Consider the following 23,961-nt stretch of genomic DNA (forward strand, 5'->3'; position numbering starts at 1 on the left):
GAGGCTGGCTGGGCTGGTGGATTCTCCTGGTTTCAGCTGGGATGGAGTTAAATTTTCTTCTCAGTAGCTGGTGCTGTGCTGTGTTTTGGATTTGGTGTGAGAACCATGTTGATGGCACACGGATGTTTCTAGTTGTTGCTGGGTGATGTTTGTACCAAGTCAAGGACTTTGCAGTTTCTCAGGCCCTGCCAGCTGGAGGGCTGGAGGGGCACGGGGAATGGGGAGGGGGCACAGCCAGGACAGCTGGCCCCAACTGGCCAAAGGGATATTCGACACCACGGGTGTCATGCTCAGTATATAAAGTGGGGGCGACGGGGGTGGTTGGGGGTGTTGCTGGAGCCTGTCAGTCGCTGCTGCAGGACTGGCTGGGCATCGGTCCACGGGTGGTGAGCGGTTGTGTTGTGCATCACCTTCTTTCTTCCTTTCCGTTTGGATTTCGTTCTTCTTCCCTTCTCCCTAATGCTTATCATCATCATCATCATCATCATCACCATTGTATTTCTGTTATTAAATTACTCTCAACCCTCCAGTTCTACCCTGCGCGGTACTCAGTTGCCGGCTGGCGTTAAACCACGACATGGATCTGCTCCAGAACTGAAAGTATCAACAGTTGGAATGGGAAACGCCATCAACGCGTGTCGTGTCCGCCCTGGATTTGCGGGGAAGACCCGGTGTTCCCGCAGCCTGAGCGGCTCCCCGGGGGTGTGCTTGCCGGGGGGCGGCGGGGCGGGGCGCGCACGCCCGGCGGGGCCGGCTGCCTGTGCCAGGCGCTGGGCCGGCCGGTGCAGGGCGCGGGGCACCGAAGAGCGCCCGTTCTCCGGGGAGGAGGGCCCTGGTACTTGGCAAAGAGAAAATGCAGCATTAGTCTCCCGCATGTCACAGAGCGCAACACGAGCACCCAGCTGCCGCCTTCGCCGGCCCATCTGCTCCCAGCCTGCATAAAAACATCCCCGGCGCACAGGCGCAGTGCCGGTGATGGCGGCGCTCCCCCTCCCGTGTCGCCTGCCATACTGGAGAATGCGAGAAGCTGCCACCTGTTTCCATCAAACTGTTTGATCAACTATTTTTTTAAGGCGTACAAAGAAGGAGGGAGGGAGGCGGGCCAGCTGGCCACCTGCGTGAGGAAGGCGACTCCTCAAAGCCGCCGGGGGAACAGGGAAGAAGCGCTTCAGCCCGCCCGGCTTGCGGGGTCCCGCCGGCCCCCGCGGACACCCTTGCTGCTCCGATCGCCGGGCGGCTCAGCCAGGCCAGGGGCTGCCCCAGGAGCGAGCAGGCCGCACCGCCCCTCCCGCAGGCCCGAGGCGCGGCGGGGGGGGGTGTGTGTGTGTGTGGAAGGAAGGACGGGGCGGAGGGACTCGCAGCGCTGCGCAGGGGCCGGAGCGGCGGCCGGGCGGGCGCCATGGGCGCGCTGCTGTGGTGGGACCCGCTGCGGGCTGGCAGCTCGGAGGTGGACTGGTGCGAGGATAACTACACCATCGTGCCCGCCATCGCCGAGTTCTACAACACGGTGCGTGGCTCGGCGGGGCGCTCGCCGTGCGGGGGTACCAGCCGTGCTCGGCGGCTGCCGCGGTCGCGGAGCGGCGGGTGGGCGGGGGCTGCCGCTGGTGCCCTTGGGGCTGCCGCTGCCGGCCGGGTCCGTCTCGTACGGGGGGTGTTCATGGGCCTGTAGAACGCCCTTCTGTCGCTGCCTACTTGTTCCTGCTCCCGACCCTGGTACGTGTACAATTAAAGCAACGTGAGCGGTTTGATTTTGCAGGTATGAAGGGGGCAGGTTTAGAGAGGGTCGTGGCAAGCTGTTGGTGCACGGTGTGCAGCGGGGCCCCCCCGCCGCGCCGAGCCTTGCGACGGCCGAGGGCAAAGCTCCAGGTGCCGGGCTGCCTGCGCCCGCTGCCGTGTGCACGGTTCCAGCCGCCTGACGGCGTGCAGGGTGGTGGTGCATCAATACAAAAACACACTTCGGCGTTTGGAGGCAAAATTGGGTTTCATCCAGGTACGTTTGGTACCAAGAAGGCAAAGCTTTCAAGAGGGTTTGTCTTGAGGTTGCAGGTTTAAGTCAGCGATATACTTTTAGGAGAAGAGCGGTCTGTCCGAGAAAGTAGTTGAAGAAAGGCAGGAGAGGGAAGAGCACTAATGCAATTATTCCTTCCTTCTAGTAAGCTGTGGTTCACCCCGGAGTCCTCTGGCGCCATCCCAATACGGCTCAGCTGCTGGGGACAACTTGTAGAGACACAGCCCCAGCAACAGAGCCAAACTGCCCTGTACCATGCATCTTGGAAGGGTAGCAATGCCTCTTACGTCCTATTGATGTAAAGAATTGCAATGACAAGTAGATCCACGAGAGTGAGACAGCGAATCAGGCTTTCTGGTAGTTTGCCTTTCCATGAAAAACACATGTCCAGGAGCGAACCTTGGAAATGCCCCATCTGTTTTCTGTTTTGTAGCAGGTGATGTGTGCACAAATGAGGACCTGGGCGTTCTGCTTTGCCTCTTATGTACATTAAAATGGTCTTTCAGGTTTTTTTCCCAAATTCCATGCTTGCCTGAGCTCTTTCCCTTTCAAGCTATGTTTCTCTGATGGTTAACAACCAGTGGAAGAAAGAAGTAGGTGTCTGGCTTCACTCACTGGAGTGTATCATGGTGGGTGCTGCACATGACAGAGCAAATAATTCCAAGGCACATGCTGTACATTGCTAACCTGTTGTTTTTTCTTGTAGTTTTGCTGCCAAAGTCATCTGGGTGGTGGCTGGTCTGTGCCATTGGAGAACTTTCAGGGTGTGTGGGGAAACTGTCTGCTTTCTTTGTGTCTGATGTTGCTGTGCATGAACCAAAAACAAAGGGAGGAAAAGGTCAGGATAAACAAGTTTCTTGAAGACAGCAAGTGTGTTTTGGAGTCAGCTATGCAGGGGGATGGGTATCCTTCTGGATTTACTGATCTGATTAGCAGCGGTATAGAAGCTTGCAAAATGCTAGGAGGTGCAGGTATGTCCAGGTGAATAACTAGGGTTCGAGGCAGGTTAACAAAGAGACACAGCAAAAAGTTTGCCCTGAAACCCACTATGTCGCGGCAGCTGTGTACAAATCAGTGACCTGTACACCGAAAGGAGAGGAAAAAAGAGACTGCGTTGAGGATAACCATGTTTAGCCTCTCTTCAGTAGTAACAAGTCATTGTAAGGATTTGACTTCTGTGTTAGCAACTTCTGAAAATTAAGACAGTGACTTGCAATGGATTGATGGGGTTGTGCAACTGTGTCCCCCAAAAAGCCAGATGCTCACAGGACACCTGAGAAGGTTTGGCCCTTCTTTTAAAAGGCACCTTAAGTGGAGTCTAAATTTTATTCCTGCTAAGGTGGTTCAATTTTTACTATGACTCAAACCCTCTTGAAGTTTCAGCAAGGACTCTTCAGCATACCTGAATCTGGCATCTGCGTCTTTGTGCTGTAGATTAAGACTTTGCTAATCCATGTTTTAAACTGTCATGGCTGGAAACAGCATTGTAGTTGATGTCTCACGCAATAGCCATGTAAGCACAAAGCTGGAACAGCTTACCTGGAACTTTTTTTAAAAAATACCATTTATTTATTCTGCCTGGACTCAAATCTTCATCTGTTATGCCTAAATTTAACTTGATTAGTTAAAAAGCAAACTAAAGTGCTCAACAGGATTAAATCAGTAGGAGAGTATCTGTTCATCGGTTTTGTACAAATTGATCAGACTAATTTTTGAAAACGTGTGAACTAGACTAATGTGATTTTGTGTTCAGTTCTTACACTTCTTCAATAAAGAGGCCACAAAACACTTTGTAACTCAAATTGAAAGAAGAGTTACAGGAAAACTAGCTTTTCCTTTGGTTTTGGGGGTTTTTGTTCCCCCTGAAATGAATAATGTGTCCTGATGCAGTGTAACTCTACTCCAGAACATAAACAAATGCCTCCACATGGTTAAAAACACTACCCTGTGCAGAGGTATTTACAAGAAAAGCTGCTGTTCATGTTTTAAACACCTGAAAACAGTAACTTTTTTTCCTGTTGCTAGCAAAGTCAGTACTTTGCAGTTCCACATGTTGCATTTTGTTGTGCATGTAATACATATTTCTTGCGAAATTTCCATTTCAAGGGGGAATTGCCAATGTTTTTATTACTTTTATTTTGTTCCCTAGTGGCATGTAGAAAAGAGTTTTAAAAAGCTATCAAGTAGTCTTAAGAGTGTGTGAGAATGCTCATACTCTTTCTACATCATCTTTTTCACTACAAAAGTCTTCTAGTGTACTCGAGTGGCATGCTTATGGATCAGGATATAGATTGTACAAACCCTCTGAACTCACCAAGAGCTACTTAGTTCATTTCTGCTTTCTCCTCACAAAGAATTAGTGTTCCTGTGGTTGTAGAATGCTATGTCTGCTGTCTGGGAAATGTACCAGGTAAAGAATACTAGAGATTTGGTAGGCCTGTGGGAAATATCCTGAGTGAGGACTATGGCAGATGTGAGTGAAGTTAAGAGGAAGCCCTTCACATTCCTTAGGTGGCCTTTGCCCTATAATCCTTTCATACAATTAAGTAGTTGGAAATTGAAACTAAATGTCCAGAGTTGTATGAAGCCAGAGGATGGACTGTTATTCTTGGGCTGTTTACCTTTTTTCCAGATTGTAACTTTTAATTGTATGTAATTTTGCAGGTAAAAAAGGAAATTTTCTGTACTCCTGTTACTAATTTTTGCACTAATCATAAGGATTTGATTTGTATATCATCAAACCATGCAGGCCAGCTGTGTATTACATAAAGAAATTGCATATGCAACATACTTTCTGAAGCCAGAGCCAAATGGATAGGTGCCTCGCTTGGAGAGGGTGGTGTTGGTAGCTGCAGTCTGTCTAAGGGTGGGGTCCTCTCAGGGAGCCAGGCTGATACCAGAGTGGAAACCAGCTGGGCACTTCTAATATTGATCTAGTTGACACTGAACTTGGAACTAAGAGAACTTAAGCAACATGTTTCAGAAAATGTTCTACAGTCTTGATTTGAATATAACTTGTGGAAAATACTGTTTGTAGAACATGAGAAACAGGACTAAACTATTGCATAAAAGAGATATATGATTATCACATTTTTTGTAAACTTAAAAAAGAATTTCAGCTTCTGCAATGTTAGGAAGTCCTCCTGGTGGCCATTGCAAAGAGTAACAAGTCATAGCCAAGGTCCAGGCTGCAAGGGCTTTCTTGCATTTGCAGGCAGGACATGAGCATGAACAGGGGGCTTCAGTGCCAAGAAGAGTGCTTCGGTAGGGCAGAACCACTCCTTTGTTGTCTAATCACTAGTATAAACTTGCATTGCTACAGATCTGGCAAATAGGTGTGTTTTCTTTGTCATCTTGTTCCCAGGTAGAATAAGGACTTTCTAGTCAGATTTTTGTCGACTGTGATTGCCTGATTTTCTTCATTGATCCATTGTAGCTGTAGAGGTGGAAAGGTTTTCTTCCAGCCACTTTGTTTATAACCCTCTATTTTTAACTCTTGACACGTGGCTTTGGCCTAACTGTGCTTAAAAGCCTGAAATGCTTAGAGCACTCCCAGGTCCCCAGAGGACTTGTTTGTGTTCTGTCATCTGGGCTGCCAGTCACTGTGTATGCTTCCTACCTGTTCTGGGGCGAGTGGAGCCCTCTTGCTCTGCGCTTGCATCAGCACATCATGCACTGGGATCCTGGTCCATGGCTGTATTCCCAGTGTTGCTAACAATCTCTACTGTGTAGAGCAAGTGTTCTTTTTATGAATGGAAGATGCTTGAGTGACCCTGTTAATTTAAATGTGTGGTCTGTTTTACGTGGATTAAGCAAACTGATTTGGCCCATAAAATCTGCTAAAATGGGGTATTACTTTATAAATAACTCTCTGGTCTTTACCTTGCCTCCCAAAGGTTGTGCAGCGTCCTGCGCTCTGACATTGTCAGGTGCCCGGGTTGTTAACCTTCCACCATCTTAAGTTGTGAATGATGAAGGCAAAATTTGCCACCTTGGTAGGGTGAAGGATTTCTGTAAGAAGAGTCCTTTTATTCCTGCTGAAGAGGTGCTTGTTCTATGGCACTGTTCATCGGTTGGGGCCCCCAGAGGTTTTTCACATCTGGTTTATGAAGATGGCTTCCTACTTGACAAAACACACCGGTAGGAGCTGGTCATTGGCAGAAGAATTGAACTCTTGCATCAGTTCAGAAAGGGCAGTGCAGCAGGAGGTGGCTGTCTGGCACATGTCCCTGGTGTGACTGTTGGTGCTGCCCTCTGCATTAGCAAGTCTTTCCCCAGGCTGTGTACTGTTACCAGGGTGCTGTTGGCAGAGATTAGCATAGTATTTGCAGCTGTAAGCTGTGTGTGTGGTGGCTCTTTCTAAGTATTCTGATGAAATCTAAAAGCCAAGATTTTGGAAGGAAACACGGCTTGTCTGTGAGGATGTACCTTTAGCATGAGGGAAGGTGTCAGGTGTGAAGTAGATGGTGCCAAGAAACTGCTTTTTGTGGTTATTGTCATTTTGAATGCCAGCCGAGGAGTATGTCCTGATGAGCCTTGCAAATGTTAGATGTGTCCATTTTAATCATTGTAACCTCTGTTCTCAGATGGTGTTGAGTGGTGGACAGTGGCAGCTGAACGAACAAATGCTGTCTTCATATGTCATTCTGAAATCCTTTTTCCACTAGATTTTCAGTAAAAAGTTTGTAAATCTCTGCAAAGAGGGGATCTGTCCCAAAGGAGCGCTCTTTTCCCAGAATTGTTTTCTGTGTCTCCTTTAGGAGAATGTTGCTGGGGATTATTTTCTCTTGTGCTTGGGCTAGGCAGGGAAACACAAGGAAGCTGAGGCTGGGAACTCATCCTGTCCCCTGTCCCGTCGTGAAGCAGCAGCAGTCTTTCCATAGCTGCTCAGTTAAAATGCCATGACTGGCCTTCAGCACTGGCCACTGCTTTCAGGAAGAACCAAGTGATTGCTGCAGTGACAGCTCCTGCTAATTGCCAGTGAAGTGTTTTCAGCCTTTAAGTAGAGAATCATGCTTAACATTGTTGGTAAGCAAGAGAAAATATGTCTTTGTTCAACTCTTACATAGTAAATTAAAAAAACCTAGCAACCGTCTGAATGATCAGCCTTTTTACCTTCCTATAACTAGTTTTCAATCGTATTAAGTTGTACGTAAAAGAATAAATTGTCTGTAATGGAGAACCAAGAGCAAAAATGAAGTGTGAAAGAATTTACAGCTTCAGTCTTTCTTTACCCTGCACAAAACCAGTTCTAACTCTTTTAGCTTAGCTTTGTATTTCAGACCTTCCAGGCAGTAGTTATTGCACAGTGAGTTGGCTTCCACAAAGCTTGACTAGCCCTGTCTAGTGCCAGTACTTCTAGTGCTTTTTCTATCCTAGGCTTGACAGCCATTGAGGGGGCAGGTCACTTGTCATGACATTCTGTTCCTCAGCTGCTTGCTCTCGTAGGCTTCCTGAATTGCAAGTCTTGACTACCTGTAGACTCTCAATAAGTTGCCTTTGGGAACAGACTTGAAAGGTAATTTAAAGATGCAACTAGCCACATTTTACATTCCTTAAAGTTTTCATGCTGTTATTAGCTTAATGATGTTAAGCAAAACGGGTTGATGCTTTGCAAAACAGCTCAGCTTTGGCAAAAGCTGAGGGCTGTAATTTGTTGAGCTGGGGCTTCACTGGATGACACAATGCTTTTATGGATGTCTTAGGCAGTCTGTGAATATTTAAGGTTTGTTTATTTTTTGTCCTTGTGATACTGTTTTTTTTTCCCCTCTAGATAAGCAACGTCTTGTTTTTTGTTTTACCACCCATATGTATGTGCTTGTTCCGTCAATACGCAACCTGCTTCAACAGTGGAATATATTTAATATGGACTCTGCTAGTTGTGGTTGGTAAGTTGGTTAGTCTCTGTTAGCCTGCTCATGCATGAATGAGAGAGGAAATCAGTTTTTCCCGCTTGTGCTTGATTGTTTTGCAAAACAAAGCAATCCTGACATCTATGGAGGAGTTTGCTTGTACTTGCTTGAAGCTAAAGCAGCCATAGTTTCTGAAAGGAAAATGCCTTTTGCAATTTGAGGCTGGTAGGAACTTTGTCCTTAGTTCTGTTCCCTTCCTATCCTTGCTTTGTGTAACTTCTTTTATTTGTGTGTTCTCTGCAGTGGTGCTGGCCCTTCTTCCTCTGTTGTTGCTTAAACGAGAGCTCAAAGTGCCCAGCACAACTGAAGAGGGTAACAGGTTTTGCACTGGAGGGCCCAAAGGCTTAGCTATTTTGTAGCTGTGAGATTTCTTAAGCTTCTTCATTCCTTGAGGCTGTGGGATAATCAGAGCTCTGTGGGACGGTGTGATACTTTCCACCTGTAAACCTGTGTCATGAGATGCTGCTTTTCATCTTTGTCTTACCCATTCTTGTCCTATTGAGAAAATTCGGAAGCAGCATTTGGCTTTTATTCCTTAATTGGCTTTGCATTTAACTTTGACAGCTGATGTTTCTTAATGTAAATCTACTTTTCTGGTAGGAACTGGCATCTTTAGCTGCTGCTTGTGTGTTTGCTTCATAATTGATGAGCTGCTGATGATTTGGATTGCCTTCTTAGGAAAGCTGGTGTCTGTTTTCTGTTTTGTTTTGCATTTTTAACCTTCTCTAGAGCAAATGATATCCATCTTTCACAATGACATTCTGAACATGAGCATGTGTTTCAGTCTATGCAGTACTGCAGCTATTCATATTGCCTTTTCATTGATTCTTCCAGGAATTGGATCTGTTTACTTTCACGCCACCCTCAGTTTCCTGGGCCAGATGCTGGATGAGCTGGCCATTCTCTGGGTCCTAATGTGTGCTCTCGCTATGTGGTTTCCTAGGAGATACCTGCCCAGAGTTTTTCGGAATGACAGGTAATCATAAAATCATACATGTACACTTTCATGTTTCTTGAAATTTCTTACGCTAACACCTAAACTTGCACATACTGGCACTGAATTATCATCCAACCTTATCACTGCCACCGCTATCTTTTCTCACTCCGTTCTCTTCCTGTGCTTGTATCTCAGACCATTTTGTTGAGAATTCCTGGGTCTGCAGTTGCTAATGGTGAGGTTTATGCCCTGTAACTTAAGATTTTGGGATGAGGTGACTTGCCTCTGGAAGTGGCTGTTCTTGTTGATTCTAGGGAGACCTTTACCTGAGTAGCGTATGTAAGTTGTGGCTAAAATAAAGTAAGAGAAACCTTTCGTATATCCTAAAGTGTACATACAAGTGGACCTATGGAAGTCAGCTGAATTTTCACCTGAATATTTAAGGCAGTGGTTAAGGATGGTGTTTAATTATTGAAAGGCTGAGTGTTTGTTTAGAGGCCTATTGTTGGTATAAAAGGATTTTTTTCTTTTTTGTTGCAGGATTAAAAAAAGTGTGTTGTAGCCAGTTTAAAGAATCCAGTTGTGGTTTGTCCCCCCCTAAAAAAAGTGTGCTATAATCTTTGTACATGTTGCCCTTTCATGCAGTAAATAAGTTGAGGTAATGGAGGGGTTTGAACTGCAGCACCAATGTGCTTCTCTCTGAAGATTGCTAAGGCTGCTACCTCTTGCCTTCTTATACTGTTGCTGTCTGGGTTTTTTTGTGGTTTGTTTTCCTTGACATATGCCTGATGAGAAGTTGCTGTGGGGGGAAGGGGAGAGAAGGCTGGTGCTAGATTAACCATTCTTTAAAATAGCTTGCACTGAGGAAAGTGTATCTTGAATTACCGTGTACAGTGTATACAGTCTAATGGCTTTGCCATGTCGGTGTAAGTTTAGTACTTCCGCATATTGCAGCACAGTGCTATTACAGGACACCATCAACTTAAGAAGCAAACAGATTTTACTGGGGTGTTTTGGTCAATGACATGGCTTTTAGACATTTAGTTTGAGTGAAGAATAGTTCAGAGCTTTGAAGAATTTCTGTTAATGTAAATGTCTCCTCAGAAGCCTAAGGAGATCATTATATGTAATCTATCACTATCATCTGATATTGATAGTATGGGCCAAGAGGTTAAACTGTATCCTTCTTGAAAGGAATGCTAACACTTTCTGGGTGAAATCCTGTTTTGATTGAACTTGGTGTTAAAACTATAAATAATCATCTCCCAGGTTATAACTGATTCATAAAAATATTGAGATGAGTTGAAGGATGTCCCCTATCCTAAATGCCTTAGAACACTTATTCCTGAGAATCTGCCAAGGCAGTTAAATGTTAAGGTCTTGATTCCTTTCTGAAGTGTGCAGAGGAAAGTATACTGGGCAAAAAACCTTAACCCAGAACAGATTTGGTTATATATATGTATTTTTTTTTCTTTACCTAGCTAATGCTCCAATATTACATCTATCCTGTGCTCACTGCTTTGATCTTCACTTTCTTCATCCTCACCATGCTCTGGGTTTTCAGTGCTGCAAATGTTATTATCTACCATGACCAATTTGTGGTGTCTCCAGTCATTAAAGCATTCCCATCTGATTGGAACTTCCTACTTAATTAAGTTGTTGCTTCCAGTGCAACGAAAACTTCAAAGCAAATGGCAGATGGAATGAGCTAGGTAAGGTGATGATACTTGTGGCCAGGGAATGGTGCTGCACAGGTATACTGAGACCTTACTTCAAGCACAGAAATAAGGATGGAAGAGCCATGCTTGGACAGCAACTAGTTTTATAAAGCTATGGGTCAGTAGTTGAAGGGCAGTGTGATCATCCTCTGTCTGCCATAGTCCTGCCACAGACTGGAAATGGGTTTGTTAAAGTCCAGACTTGAAGTTTAAAAACCAGTTGTCATATGTTTAATTTGAAGGTTGTCAGGCTGTCTGTATAGAGCCCAATTGTGATTTAATTTATGCTAAGAATATACAAAATTGTAGTCTTTAAAAAGTGTGGGAATCTCTCACCTACTATTGAATTTTATTAAAAGAAATGCTTTTACTTACCTTGTAGTTTTCAGTATCTTTAAGGCTTAGGCGTGATAAAGGAAAATAAAACAGACTGTAACATGGCTCCAGAAGCTAGACATTAACTGTAACAAAATATCCTAAAAATCCACGTTAAAAGCATGAAGAATGATGACGCAGCACTGCTTTGAGGAAGTACAGAGCCGTGTGCAGAGGTGGTCTTGTTCCTGATTTACTGTGGGAGGAGGAAGATTGTAGTGTACCTTTGGATTTTGAAACCAGTGGTTATTATGTGTGTGCACACATAAGTATACGTACACGTGGCTGCTTCAGAAGACCACAGTCTAGCCAAGGCATGTGTATATGATTAATTCTGCATGCACATGCAAATTTGTGCAAGATCCACATCCATTTTATGCACATTGTTATTGCACCTCATGGACACATCCAGAGAAACCTCAATTTTGTTACATTATTAAAATAATTTTCAGATTTCTGGTTTTAGTAATTAAAAGTTTTGAATTGAAAGCAGTTTTTCTCCCCCCCAAAACCCTATTCAGGAGCCGATTTAAAGCTGCTGTGGGTGTCCTGTCTGGTGTTACTACCTGCCTTGCCTTCATTAAGCCTGCCATCAACAACATCTCGCTAATGACTCTGGGTGTTCCCTGCACAGCTTTGCTCATTGCTGAACTGAAGAGGTGAGTGAGTACCTTTCTCCTGAATGCAGCGTCGCCTTCTGAGATCCTTAGGCTACTGTGTGATGCTGGATCTAGGTTCAGTGATTGTGGTAGCAGATCAGAAACGCTTCTCCCACATGCAAGTGCAGATCTGGTATAAACTTCAGTTGATACCAGACAAATGTCTGCCAGTTCAGACATTTTTGGCAAGGATTTTTTTTCCCCTAGGCCATTATACTGGATCAGATATTGTCTGTTTTCCTGCGACACGTCTGTTGCTGCAACCTGGTTAACTCAAATGTGTTTGTTGTGGAATCAGGGCAAGGGTTTCACTCCACTGACAGTGTTTCTGCTGTATAGTCTTTGCAAGGGTGAGGTGGTTGCCTGGTCACAGTCTGGGTACTAGATGGAATGTGGAGCGAGGCCCAAGCATGTGTGGAAGATGTTCCAACTCTGAAAGTTGTACTGTGAGTCTTACACCAATTTGTCTTCTGACATGGAGAATATGATGGAGTCAGACTGACAAAGATAAGGCTAATCACTAGGTTGTAGAGGATAGCTATCGGCCAGAGCCTTAGAAACGCTAAAACCAGAATGCAAATAGAGAAGAACCTGAGACTGATCTTAATATTTTAAAGGGTCCTACCACGATAGTGATACCAGAAGCTGTCCAGATGCTTTTTTTTTTTTTTTTAATCTCTTCACCCGCTGTAAAAAGGACCAGACAAGTACCAGCATACAAACTTTCTCTGGTGTCTGAGAAGGATTTTACAACTTACATTGGCTCTCACATATTGCATATGTGCATCAAAAGGAACAAGAATAGGACCAAATGTCCTACGGCAGCATTCTGACTGCTCCTCTGAGAGCAGGGATTCTCCTGTCTGCTATCTTACCCTGTTCTGCTGCTGCTTCTCCATACAGTGGAAGCCTCTGCTAACAATGTTTTGTAAAGGTGTTCTTGAGTCTTTTCTCATTAGACATTGTGCTGAGCAGCGTTTATTTCTGTCGTCAAAGAAACTTGGGAAACAGCACACAAGTTAGTTGCAGACAAGAAGGTCAGTCAGTGAAGAATGGTGGTATCTCATGTGAGCTGTCTACATAGGCATTTTCCAGGCGTGAGCTCCTGAGAAGCTTAAAAGGATGAATAGTTTGTGTCACAGAAGTTTGAATACTATTGCGTCACATCTAGGATTGGTGTACAGATTTTGCTTTCTAGACCTCCTTCTGAAAGGTCATATCTTACTAAAATGTGTGGAGTTTCCCTGTCTGTTTTTTCAGAGAGAATTAAGGACACAGGTAAACTTTCTTTTGGATAGGTGATTAAAAAGAGACATAAAGTGACATGTAGCCCTCTTAATTGTTCGTTGAGATGATGTAATACCTATGATACTTTTTTATGAATTCTTAAGTGTAAAAGGCAAATAATTAAAGGTTTTATTTTAAGCTATGCTGATATCTAGGAGACTTAAATGAGATATATTCTTGTAAACCTAGAGGAGATGAGTAATCTCATCCCTTTTTGCAGGATAAAAAATAATCTAAGCATTATTTAAAATGTCTGCGATTTTCCCATTCTCTACTACCACAGTCAGTAGAGGGCTACACATCTGAGTCCTGGCAGTCTGCAGCAGAAATTCATCCGTGAAACAGGTGTTTGGGGAAGTAAGGAGAAGAGCCTTCAGAGTAGTTTCTTCTTTTCTGTGCTGAAGTTTGTGGCCTGTTAGACCAAAACGCCATTATTGCTCCTGTTCTAGGCTGCCGTCAATTTTGTACAGAATGCTGGTGAATCAGAGCCACTGTGTTTTGAAATGAGAATTTTCTGTCTCTTGTTTGTCCTTGATGAGGAGATGATGTCACAAAAAAAGCATTATGTTCTGAAATGTGGAGCTGGTAGGGTGGACTGTATTGTGGGTGGGAGATGATCAAAAGAGCAAAGAGTAGTTAAATGCATACTTGTCCTTGAAAGACAGAGAAATTTAAAACTTTATTCTCATTCTGTTCAAAGAAATCACTTCATGTGTTCATTATGAAAAAAAACCCAAACCCAAAACAAAACTCCTAGGGGATGGTATCAGGGATAAAATGGATGAGGGTCCTTTGGTTTGCTGGTCCAAGCCAAATAATCATTGAAATTGCAACACCATTGAGTTAGTATGATTTAGTGAGTCATCATCAGGCATGTTACTATCTCCATGTGCAGATAGATACTAGAATGTTCTTGCTTAGCTGATATCTGAGCCTTGAGCAGCGAGGGTTTACCCTAGCTTCATGCCTGTCTGTTCATACTTGATTCCCCTACTAGAAACTGGGCTGTGAGGGAGCCCTGCTTCATTGTTGCAGGTTGCTCACAGCTCCCTTATTCCCTTGACTAAAAGTTTAAGCTAGTTAAAAATTTAAAATACTCCTTAGGGTATAAAAGGTTATACCTGTGTCAAAACAAATTAAGCAGTTAATCAACATCTAGCAACTTGCACTGGTTTGAAGAAAAACTGGTATGTTTTGTTGGGGGTGCCGTGACACTGGAAGATAAAGTTGCTGGAAGTGTGTACCAGCTCAGTCCCCCAGACAGCAAAATGGCTAGGGCACATCAGTGTTTGCAGAAACTCTGGTGTTCAGGTAACTGCTGTTTGTGTTAAACCCAGAACACTGTGTGTTGTGTAGGCAAAAGGTGCAAATGGAAATGTGAGCTTTGTGGGGTCCAGTTTCTTTCAGACGAGAGTAGGGTAAGGAGCATGTCACAGGTCTGCACACAACAGCACAAACAGCTCTTTCAGACCCTCAGCTAACAGGTTCTGTTTCAGTGGTACTTTGAATGACCATTGCCTGCGTCTATTGAGAAATAAAAGAAACGGGTTGTGTCCATGTCTCTTGCCAGTGTCCAGGTGTTATTTCTGTTACATCTTCTCATTGTGGTAAAAGCAGTGGTAGGTAGGAAGCTTTGCAGTCCCCTGCCTCCTCAGCAAGCATGTGCTCAGCCCATCCAAAGCACAGTCACTGCAGGAACTGAAGATGCTGTGGTGGGTGACCACAGAAAACTTGGGAGTATTACACAGATCAGCAAGCTGTGCTCTTACTGTGCTTGACTGCTTAGAGTAGTCTTTTGCAGTACATCCTGCAGCGTCTAGTTGTAAGTTTCTAAAATAAGTTGCAGTACCTAATGGTGGTGATGAGCAAACCTGTCATTATAATGTGTACCATTTCTATGGCTGATCTTGAACTGGAAAAATTTCTTCAAGTAAGTTTTCAGTTTTGCTTTGCAGTCTTGAAGTCTTTGAACCATGCGAGTTAATTGTCCTCTCTCCTTGGTATTCAAACCAGTCAGATACTGGTAGGCATGGCCACTAACGAAAGGAGCTGGATGTTTGAGGCCAAGCCTCTCACCTTAAATAGGATGCAGTTGCATGTTTAGGTCCTTTAGACAAGTCCAGGAAAGCCTCCATGTTCTCAGTACACACCCTCTTTCCTCTGTCATGGTGCACAAGTACCCATGCAGCAGTCCAGTTTTACCTGTCAAATGTACAAGGTTGATCCAGGCATGTATCTACTTAGGTACATGGTTTAGCATCTTGCTCTTCCAAACAGTTATGCATCTCACTGAAGACTGTAAATCTGCCTTGGCATTAATAGGAGACTCAAGCATGGTATGCTTAATACAACAGTGTTTTTTGACCAGTACCAATTTTCCTTCTTCTTTATGAAGGTGTCCATGCTGTCTAGCCATTTGATAGAGGCATGAATCCTCCAGAATTAGGAGGATTCACCAGTATTAATTGTACTGATAAAACTGGGCCAAACATGGGATGTATTTCTTAATGGGGTGTCTCATAGAAGAGTGTAAAGAAGAATTTGTGTAGCTGCACGCTGCAGCTTGATAGGTAACTCAGAAATCTTACCCTTTCTTTTCTTCATGACCCTTGTAGCTTTTTTAAATGTAAAGATGCAATTTCAGAGAAACAAGCCTTTTAAAAAGTATTTAAATCACTAAAGATTGAAACTATCTTGAGCAAGCCCTGTCTCCTCTATGTCTTGGTGATTTGCTAAATGGATTGGAGGATTCAGACCTAAGAGCCATTTTGGTTTGTATGTTATGTGGAGTATTAATTTTTGTGGCAGTCATGTAGGTGTGTTTGTTTTGAAAAACAACTATTTTTATTGTATTTTAATTGTGGAGGAGATTATAGTTTAGCCAGTAGCTGAAGCACTTTTTTGAATCATAAAGATAGGTGTGATGATTTTGAATGCAACATTATTTATAGATGGCTTAAAAAAGAAATGCCAGATTCTAAAACCAACTTATGCAAAGGACACTGAAGAAAATCCTGTCACCATGATTAGGCAGTTCGTAGCTTTCCTGTCATTAATCCAGTAGCTATAAAGGTGCCTTCTGCTCCACTTTAGGAGTTTCTTAATCCCAGATGCCTGTTAAAATGTCAACTGAAATAGCATTTGAGTGAAAAAATATCCTGCAGGGAAAACTGTTATTAATTCTTCAGCTTGCAGTACACCAGAGCCAGGTATACTGCTGCTTCTGGGATGTATTCATATAAGTGTTCCTGGCAGAGCACCATGTATATGGTTTTAACTTTTTTTGTGTTAGTTGTCAAGGGCTGTCTTTTATAAAGAGGATCAGGGACCATAAATACTACTGCAGTGCACATAGTAAAATACATGTTTGCCTATTCTAGCTCCCTCCTCCAAGGACACACATTTTTAATTGCTTCTGAGTGTCACAAGGTGAAGTGTCCCTTTAAAGGACCTGTTTGCTAGGCATTGCTTACTTTCCAGATGCAGTGAATGAGCTCAGGAATTGTGTGGAAGACTGGTGATTCAGCGTCAAGTCTACTGGAGAAGAAGGGGCATGGAGACATTCCCAACAACTTTTTGGCGTAGATGTAAGGCACAGAAGATGTGTGTGGATTAGAGGAGCTCCTCTTGTAGACTTTGAGATAGAGGAAGGGATTGTGGGGCACTTGGCATTGACTTGTTCTCTTCCTAGGATGTGGAGGGAGAAGACAGGGGCTTTTAAACCTGATGAAAGCTGAGTATTCCTTGTTATACTGGCTAGAGATGTGCCTAATCAGCTTACTTTTGAGATGTAGCTCAAACAAGGCACTTTAAAGAGGTGATTCTCTCACCTTATTAGTAGGTTTGGGAGTGCTTTGGGAGGTTATATCAGTAACCTGAGAAGAGCAGTTCATTGAAGCAAGAGTTGTGCAAGAGCACTGAACGGTTCTTGGATCCCTGGGAGTTTCACAGAGTTAACAACAGCAAGAATAAAAAAAGGCAGCAAGGAAAATCCCTAATCATAGCTTTGTTCTTGCAAAAGGCAGGGAAGCTGAGCCGTGCCTTCCCTTGGCCACACAGGGCTGGTCAAGTCCTGGTCTAGCTTTAGTTTATAGATACCAGTAACAGCAGAGCTGTATCTACTGGCACCAAGAGGCCTAAACCCAAAATAGCAAGTGTAGGTAGACAGCAAATTACTGACTTTAATAGCATTTTGGGACCTGAAGATTATATCAGTGCTTCCCTTTTCCTGATTTTACTCTTCTGAACAAAGCATCATATAGGGAAATAAAATTGTGAGCTTTTGAGTAGACCTGCAACATGGGTAATGCTATGCCAGTGTCCTGGCATCTGCAGTTGTATTCAGTGATGGTTAGCTGTGGACCACACCACGTGTGAGCACAGCAGATGTTCTGTGCTTTCTTTCTCTCTGGTGTACCTTTATACGAACAAGTCAGGTTTCTTGTGGAGGAAGAGAACTGTAGCTTAGTCAGGAGGAGGAATTCTGTCTGAGATGTAGATGCCTGTGCTGTCTACTAAAGCATGCTTCTTGGGGCCCACTGGGCAGAGGCTTTACTACCTTAGAAGTTCTCTGTAACTGTTACATTGTACAACACTAACCTGTAGGGGGGAAGAGTTAACTAACCAATTAAAAAAAACCCTTACCCAGTTCCTTTTTTAAACCAGTTTTTATATAGTGACAGATATGAACAAATCTGAGCACTTGCTGTGTGGCTGGTTGTTACCAGACAGCATGTATAAGTTGTCCTAGATATCCTTCCCTAGATATGGGAATGCTTTGATGTTTGCCCTCATTTGCACATTGGTGTTTAAGACAATACCCAAAACACAGCTTACTGATTAAAAGGTTTGTTTTGTTACTTCTCTACTGCCTTGCAAGTAACTAAAATTCCTCTGTCAAGGATATTTATGGTGGAGACATTTTAAAGATGCAGGCCTGGCACTATGAATTCTACCCTAAAACACATAGAGGCAAAAAGCATCAGGCTCCCATAACAAAGCAAATTTTGTCTTATTTTATAACAACTTCTTTGTGTTTCTCTCCTCAGGTGTGAAAACCTGCGTGTGTACAAACTGGGTCTTTTTTCAGGACTTTGGTGGATGCTAGCACTTTTCTGCTGGATCAGTGACAAAGCATTTTGTGAGATCTGGTCTTCATTTAACTTCCCCTATTTGCACTGTGTGTGGTAAGTGTTGTGCATAAACTGTACAGTTTGATTCAAATGTAATACATCTTCACCACATCACCTTTCTGTGCTGCCTGGTGGCTGTTTCTGGTTAGTGCTAGATAGAATTGCTGGTAAGATTATAAGCCCAGAGCAAGCTTCACACTATTGAAGGTGGCGGATTTAAGAGTCTCTTTGGCCTGACCAGATTCTTCAGACACTAAGTTCATTAATTGTAATAGAATTCCTTGCCCTACTGGTTACTAAAAATCCCACAGCGCTTCTCCACTGAAGCAGACTGTGAAAGCTTAAACTTCCACTGTTACAGCTGAGGGTGAAGTGGGGGAGCAGGGAAGGGCTTTTGATGCCTTTTTTCTTTTACCACCCAGCAAATTGTGCTCTCTTATTCAAGATGCCATTATCTCAGCATTTCTACACAAATCAGGTGCAGAGAGGCCAAAAAGCTGCAACCAGTTTAGACCAAGGATAAGCTACAGTTTTGTAGTTTTCCTTATTCTCTGTGTTCTTTGCCTGCATGCAAAGGGCAGACAGCAGCCCAGTGGGGGGCTTGGAAGAAGGTGAAGGATAGGCTGATTTTAAAGCATGGTGATATATTTGATTGCTTTACTGAAGTCATGTTACTGATCTTTTTTTTTTTTTTTGGTGGGGGCTGTCTGTTCTCAGGCACATTTTGATTTGCCTTGCGGCATACCTGGGCTGTGTCTGCTTTGCTTACTTCGATGCTGCCTCTGAGATCCCTGAGCAGGGCCCTGTCATAAAGTTCTGGCCCAGTGAAAGATGGGCGTTCATTGGTGTTCCCTATGTCACCCTCCTCTGCGCACACAAGAAATCACCTGTGAAGATCACATGAAGTTGGCCATGGAACAGGATGGAGTTTCAACTTGCATTCCTGCACAGACAGTATTTAATAATGATAAATGGATAGGGTTGTATTTTATCTTCTTTCTAAGACATGTAGAACTTCAGGTGTCACAGAAAGAGAAGGCAAGTATGTTCTTTCCTCTTTCTGGAGAGGACAGAAGAAGCAGCAAGGTGGAGGATCTTGAAACTCTTAACCACTAACTTTTCTGGTTGGCTCTGTTTTGCACTGTTTTCAATGTAGCATTTCTCTCGGTAAAAGCTCTTTCCAAATACCAGGGTCAAGGAATTATGTTCCTGCAGTAGGTCACCACTGGTGCTTGATTCTGGTGCTTCTTTTGTAACTTCTGGCTTAAGGCCTTTCATGCAAAAGAAGCCAGTCCAAGATGCCTACATGCATCCTGTGCCCGTCTCTGATTTTGATGTGGTTCATTGGCCACAAGAGTGTGCTCGAAGCACGTGCTCCTCCCAGCCTGGCGTGTAGCACAGGCAGTCGCGCTGGGCATCACGCTGGATCACAGTATGTGGCTGCTTACCAAGTGCAGCAGGAGACCAGTGCAAAGTGATTGCAGCTGGGTAACTGGACCAGTGCAGTTAGGCAGTGTAAATGCAGGAATAGCTGACAGAAGATTCAGTCCCTAAAACTAAATAGGAGTTCAAGGGTTTTTAATGTTTCTGTATTGCCCCCCCAGTGACCTGTGGACATTTGTATGCTGCATATGTCCCTTTTACAGAAAGGTCACAGAAATCCTTCTCTACCTCTGCAGGCACGTTTGGTCTTGAATTTGGCGTTGAATTTCACACATAAGTGTGAATATTTCACTTCAGTAAGAGCTCAGGTCAGCGTGGATTAATAGTGGGATCAAACTATAAAAACTCGTAGGTACCTAGCTGTACGTCTGATTTGAGGGGTAACTTCTCACCAGTGCATTGCAAAGTGACATGAACAATAGTCCAGTGCTCCTCTAGTACTTAGGAAAAAAGTAAATCAACTGCTTAAAAACCAAGCTGAAGACTTAAATTTCAGTGAGCAATGAGATGTGACAATGAGTCTTGCATTCTTACAAAAGAATAGTAGATTCAAATTTCGTGTTTGTTTACAGCCTGTTTTGTAAAGATAAGGGATGTCTAGATCCATTTAGTTTTAAGGTTATAATTCGGGGCTGAGGTTCAGAAATGGCTATGGTTCTTGCAAGCAATTCATGCTAGGTCTGTTTAAAAAATGATGCAAAGTACAGGCATGTTTGTCATGTATTAGCAACTGTAGCTTCTAATACCCGCAGTCTTGGAGAAAATAGGGTCTGTCTGCGTTCCACCTAATATCAGAACTAAGTGTGTTAAGGCTTTGGATGTGCACTTTTATTAATATGTGATATTTCCTTTTTTAATACTAGACCAGGAAATACCATTTCCTCTGTGCTTTGCTAAGATGTCTCATGTTGTACTATTTTTTTATCAATTTGAAAATGTACTGTATACAGTATCATCTTTAAGACAGTGGATTTTAACAAGAACTTTGGGGTTATTTATCTCTCAGGCATTGTAAAACAAGAGATAAGGTGTATGCTGTTACACTTAAAGTTGTTGGTGCTAGATGTAACTGTCATCTTGAGAACTTCAAAGTGGGTGGTAAGTAGCCTACTGTCAGATTAACTGACAGATCATAAAAGCAGCAACATCTGTCCAGTGGAACAATGAAGATTTATAGTACTTGCTAGTAGATTTGTCTGAGAGGAATGTGCTTTTTGGGCACACGGTCCTATAATTTTTGTATGAAACTTCTTTGTAAAAATTCATACAGTCATGTTTGTTACTCCTTGAAACACAGCTGCTTTTTCCTTTTCCTTCCTCTCTCCCCAGTTATGAAATGCTCAGTTTCAAACACTTATTGGGTATTAAGAATATCAGCTAAGGTTGCTGATGCCTGATGTGGCCCTACTTTGAGTAAGAATTTTTGATATTGCTTGCTGAATTATTATTTTATGGTAAATAAGTTATTATCAGCATTGCTTGGGGAATTAGTAACTGCAGACATAATGTACTATTCAAAATGACTGAGCCTTCCTACTTAATATTTTGTTTAAAAGCAACCTCTGACTCAAAGGGCTCTAATCAACCTGCTGTCAACTGCTTTCTTACACTCTTCAGAGTTTGATTGCTCACAGAGAAGTAATGTTATAAATTAAAAAATGGCAGTAGTACATTCAGCTATTGCAGAGGTGAATGGATGCAGGTACAGGGCAAGAATCAGATCCTGTATTTTTCCTAACCTCTAGCCTTCATACTCTTTGCGTGAAATTCTGTGAACAAAGATCACTACCTGATATACAAAGCTCCAGTGTAGAACTGGTCAAGAGTGTTCCACCATAACAGCAGCCCATCACTTTTAGGTGTAGCTACTGCACTTTATGTTAAATTAACTTGCATATTCTGACACAAACTACAGTTATTTCAAAAGAAAAAAAATACACAGTTTTTACCAGATTCAGAGCTTTACAGATTGCACTTTGGGCTAAGCTCCAGTTCATGATAACATTAGTATCCAAAGAAGTATGATTGACACACTGAGGGTCTGTACATTGCCCTGATCATGCTGATGAATAGACATGTGCACAAGTAGCTAGATTTTGTTGGAGTATAAAGTGATGTATATGTGCCCTCAGGTTTTAAAGCCCCAGAATGCTTTTTTCCCTTGCTGGCAGAAAGTGAGTGGGTTCCTAGTCTTTTAAGTTCAATTGGTATTTTAGTTTAGTTAGTGGGATGCAATAATATGTTGAGCATAATGTAGATTCTGTGTGTTGGTAGGTGATATCCATCATTCCTTGAGTGTTAATCCTTAGGTTGTTTAAGAGAGGATGTTTAACTCTCAGTGATGGCAAACACTTGCCCAATTCACAGTCACTAAGAACTCAGTAGTAGCTAAGGAGTGATGTTGGGTTGGGGGTTTTTTCCTATCTCTATTGGAGAGTGTGTACTGAATGTTTGTGGAAAGTGTGTAATACTTTGCAACATTAAATTGCATTCAAAATAAATATTGTTTGCCTTTTCATACTTTGTGTTTGTGGAGAAGGATGCAGCTATCAGTGTAATGCCTTGAAGTACAGTAAGAGGAACTTCTCTTTCATGCAGGTTAACAGCAGTTCTGACTCTTAGAGAAGGAGGGAGACCGCATTATATAGAAGAACACTAATTAATGAAATAGAGATTACTTTTCTGAAAAAACTGATCTTTTTGCAAGTAGAGCAAATACTTGGAAAACTACAGCCCCTGAACCTACAAGGACAAGTAGCAAGAAATGGCCAAAAATGAGTGGCCTGTGTTCCCACAAATGCAGGAAACTGAGTCAGAGTGAGTACATCTGGGAGAACATAGTATGAATCTTCAGCATTCCTTACCCAAGACTGTGCTCCTAACTTAGGGAGGGAGATGATGGTGGTGTAGTAGCCTTGCACCTGCCCCTCCCCTCCTGCTTCCCTTTTGCTACAGTCCTCTTGCTCCACATAAAAGACCTTTTTTGAGACATTTGTGGGTTCCCATAAGCCAGTGTGATCAGGCTTGAAATAACTGTTGTGTGAAAGTGTAGCTGTAATTCAAGAGTGTTACTCACTCAGAGTTAATGTCTGTAGTTGGCGAGATGTCAAAAACAGCTGGTGGGTTGGCTCATATATCATCCTGTCACTCAGCCAGGTCTATTTGGAGATTATTGACAAGGTTTCCCATGGAAACAAGGGAAATATCATCGTGCCACTACATTTCTGTGGGAACTTCAGAACTCCTGACTTACTTTGACAGAATCTGACAGAGGCAAGAACCTTAGAGATAATTTCCTACAAGTGCAAGACAGAAGGTCAGGTAGAGCAGCCAGGCCTCAGAGATAAGCTGTCTCAAGAACCATGTTGTTACAATAACAGAGGATTTACCCAGGAAGGAAACCCAAGCAGTGCTTATGTTCTGGGTGGGCTTTGATTGCAGCTTGCACCAGCTGCAGCATGAGGAGCCAGTTACATGTGGAAGGAGTTCCACTGGCTTGTGTTCCAGAGGTGGTGGAATTACTTTGCTGTAACACACACAAACCTGCCTTTCTCTCCAAACTTATGAGGCAGAAACTTGTCCTGGAGGGGCAGCTGGAAATCTGGTATCGCCATACACCTGGCTGTCAGTTAAACACAGTGCGAGCTGAGAAAGACTGATGTTTTAAGGAGGCGACTTATGTGCCCACAAACTCGAACCATATAAACCTGTTTGTAAACTCCCAGCATATAATGAGGAGGCAAGTAGGAGTTTGTTGAGAGCAAGCTGTGTCTACCTAGTTCAGTTTTCTTGTACAATAGGGTATTTTCTATCCCTATGGCTATGGAAGAAACAGCATAGTTAGATTTTGACACTGATAAGATATCTAGCGCTGTCTGACAGGAATTATTAGAAAAGTGCTAGAAGACCTGGGTTTGGTAAAGATTCTGTGGATTAGTGTGAAATTGGATAGCTGCTCCTGAGCGGTTCTAGGTGGTCCACTGTAAAACCAGAATGTGTCAGGTGGAGTTCGGCAGGGACTCTCTGCTGGGTCACCTTCTATTTAGCTGCTCAGCAGTGTCCACATGGAAGGTATTAATGAGCTGAAGTCTGGGCAGGTTCACAAGTACCTTGAAAAAATAACTAAATAACTAAAATCCCAAAGTAGCTTGCTGAATTGTAGAAAATGGAACAAAATTGAGTAACAGCAAGGTTATTACACATTTATAGTCAACATTGACAGTGCTAAATGCAGAATAACAAAGAAAGGAGCAGTTTATTGTACAAGGAACAGAAGGGTTAGTGTAAATCAGGAGCCAAATATAATAAAATAAGGCATTACCACAATAAAAAGAAAAAAGACAACATCGTACTGAAAAAAAAATCTGTAAGACAAGAAGAAATCCTTTCCCGCTGAGAAGGGTAACAGTAAGGATTACCAGCAGTTGTAAAAAAAAATGGCCTGTGTGGACAAATAATCTTAGCTTTAAAAAGCAGCGTGAGATTTAAGT

The 23,961-nt window shown here is 43.0% G+C and overlaps 1 protein-coding gene across 6 annotated transcripts; it reads left to right on the forward strand.

The window, feature by feature from the left end:
* Positions 1-769: 769 nt before the first annotated feature.
* ACER2 (alkaline ceramidase 2) lies at positions 770-21,972 on the forward strand. Of its 6 annotated transcripts, XM_055699412.1 has the most exons (7): positions 1,388-1,507; positions 2,154-2,278; positions 7,782-7,896; positions 8,755-8,896; positions 11,472-11,609; positions 17,945-18,082; positions 18,746-21,972. In XM_055699412.1, the coding sequence occupies exons 2-7, from the start codon at positions 2,264-2,266 to the stop codon at positions 18,930-18,932; spliced, it is 735 nt and encodes a 244-aa protein (XP_055555387.1). In that variant the 5' UTR covers positions 1,388-1,507; positions 2,154-2,263; the 3' UTR covers positions 18,933-21,972. The 6 variants fall into 6 exon arrangements, with proteins under 6 accessions (XP_055555386.1, XP_055555387.1, XP_014136868.1 ...); XM_055699411.1 differs by lacking the exon at positions 2,154-2,278 and having other exon boundaries at positions 770-1,507; XM_014281393.3 differs by lacking the exons at positions 1,388-1,507; positions 2,154-2,278 and adding an exon at positions 1,626-1,713.
* The last annotated feature ends 1,989 nt before the right edge of the window (positions 21,973-23,961 follow it).

The sequence above is a fragment of the Falco cherrug genome, chromosome Z (genome assembly GCF_023634085.1).
Source record: "Falco cherrug isolate bFalChe1 chromosome Z, bFalChe1.pri, whole genome shotgun sequence".
NCBI classification, from domain to species: domain Eukaryota; kingdom Metazoa; phylum Chordata; class Aves; order Falconiformes; family Falconidae; genus Falco; species Falco cherrug.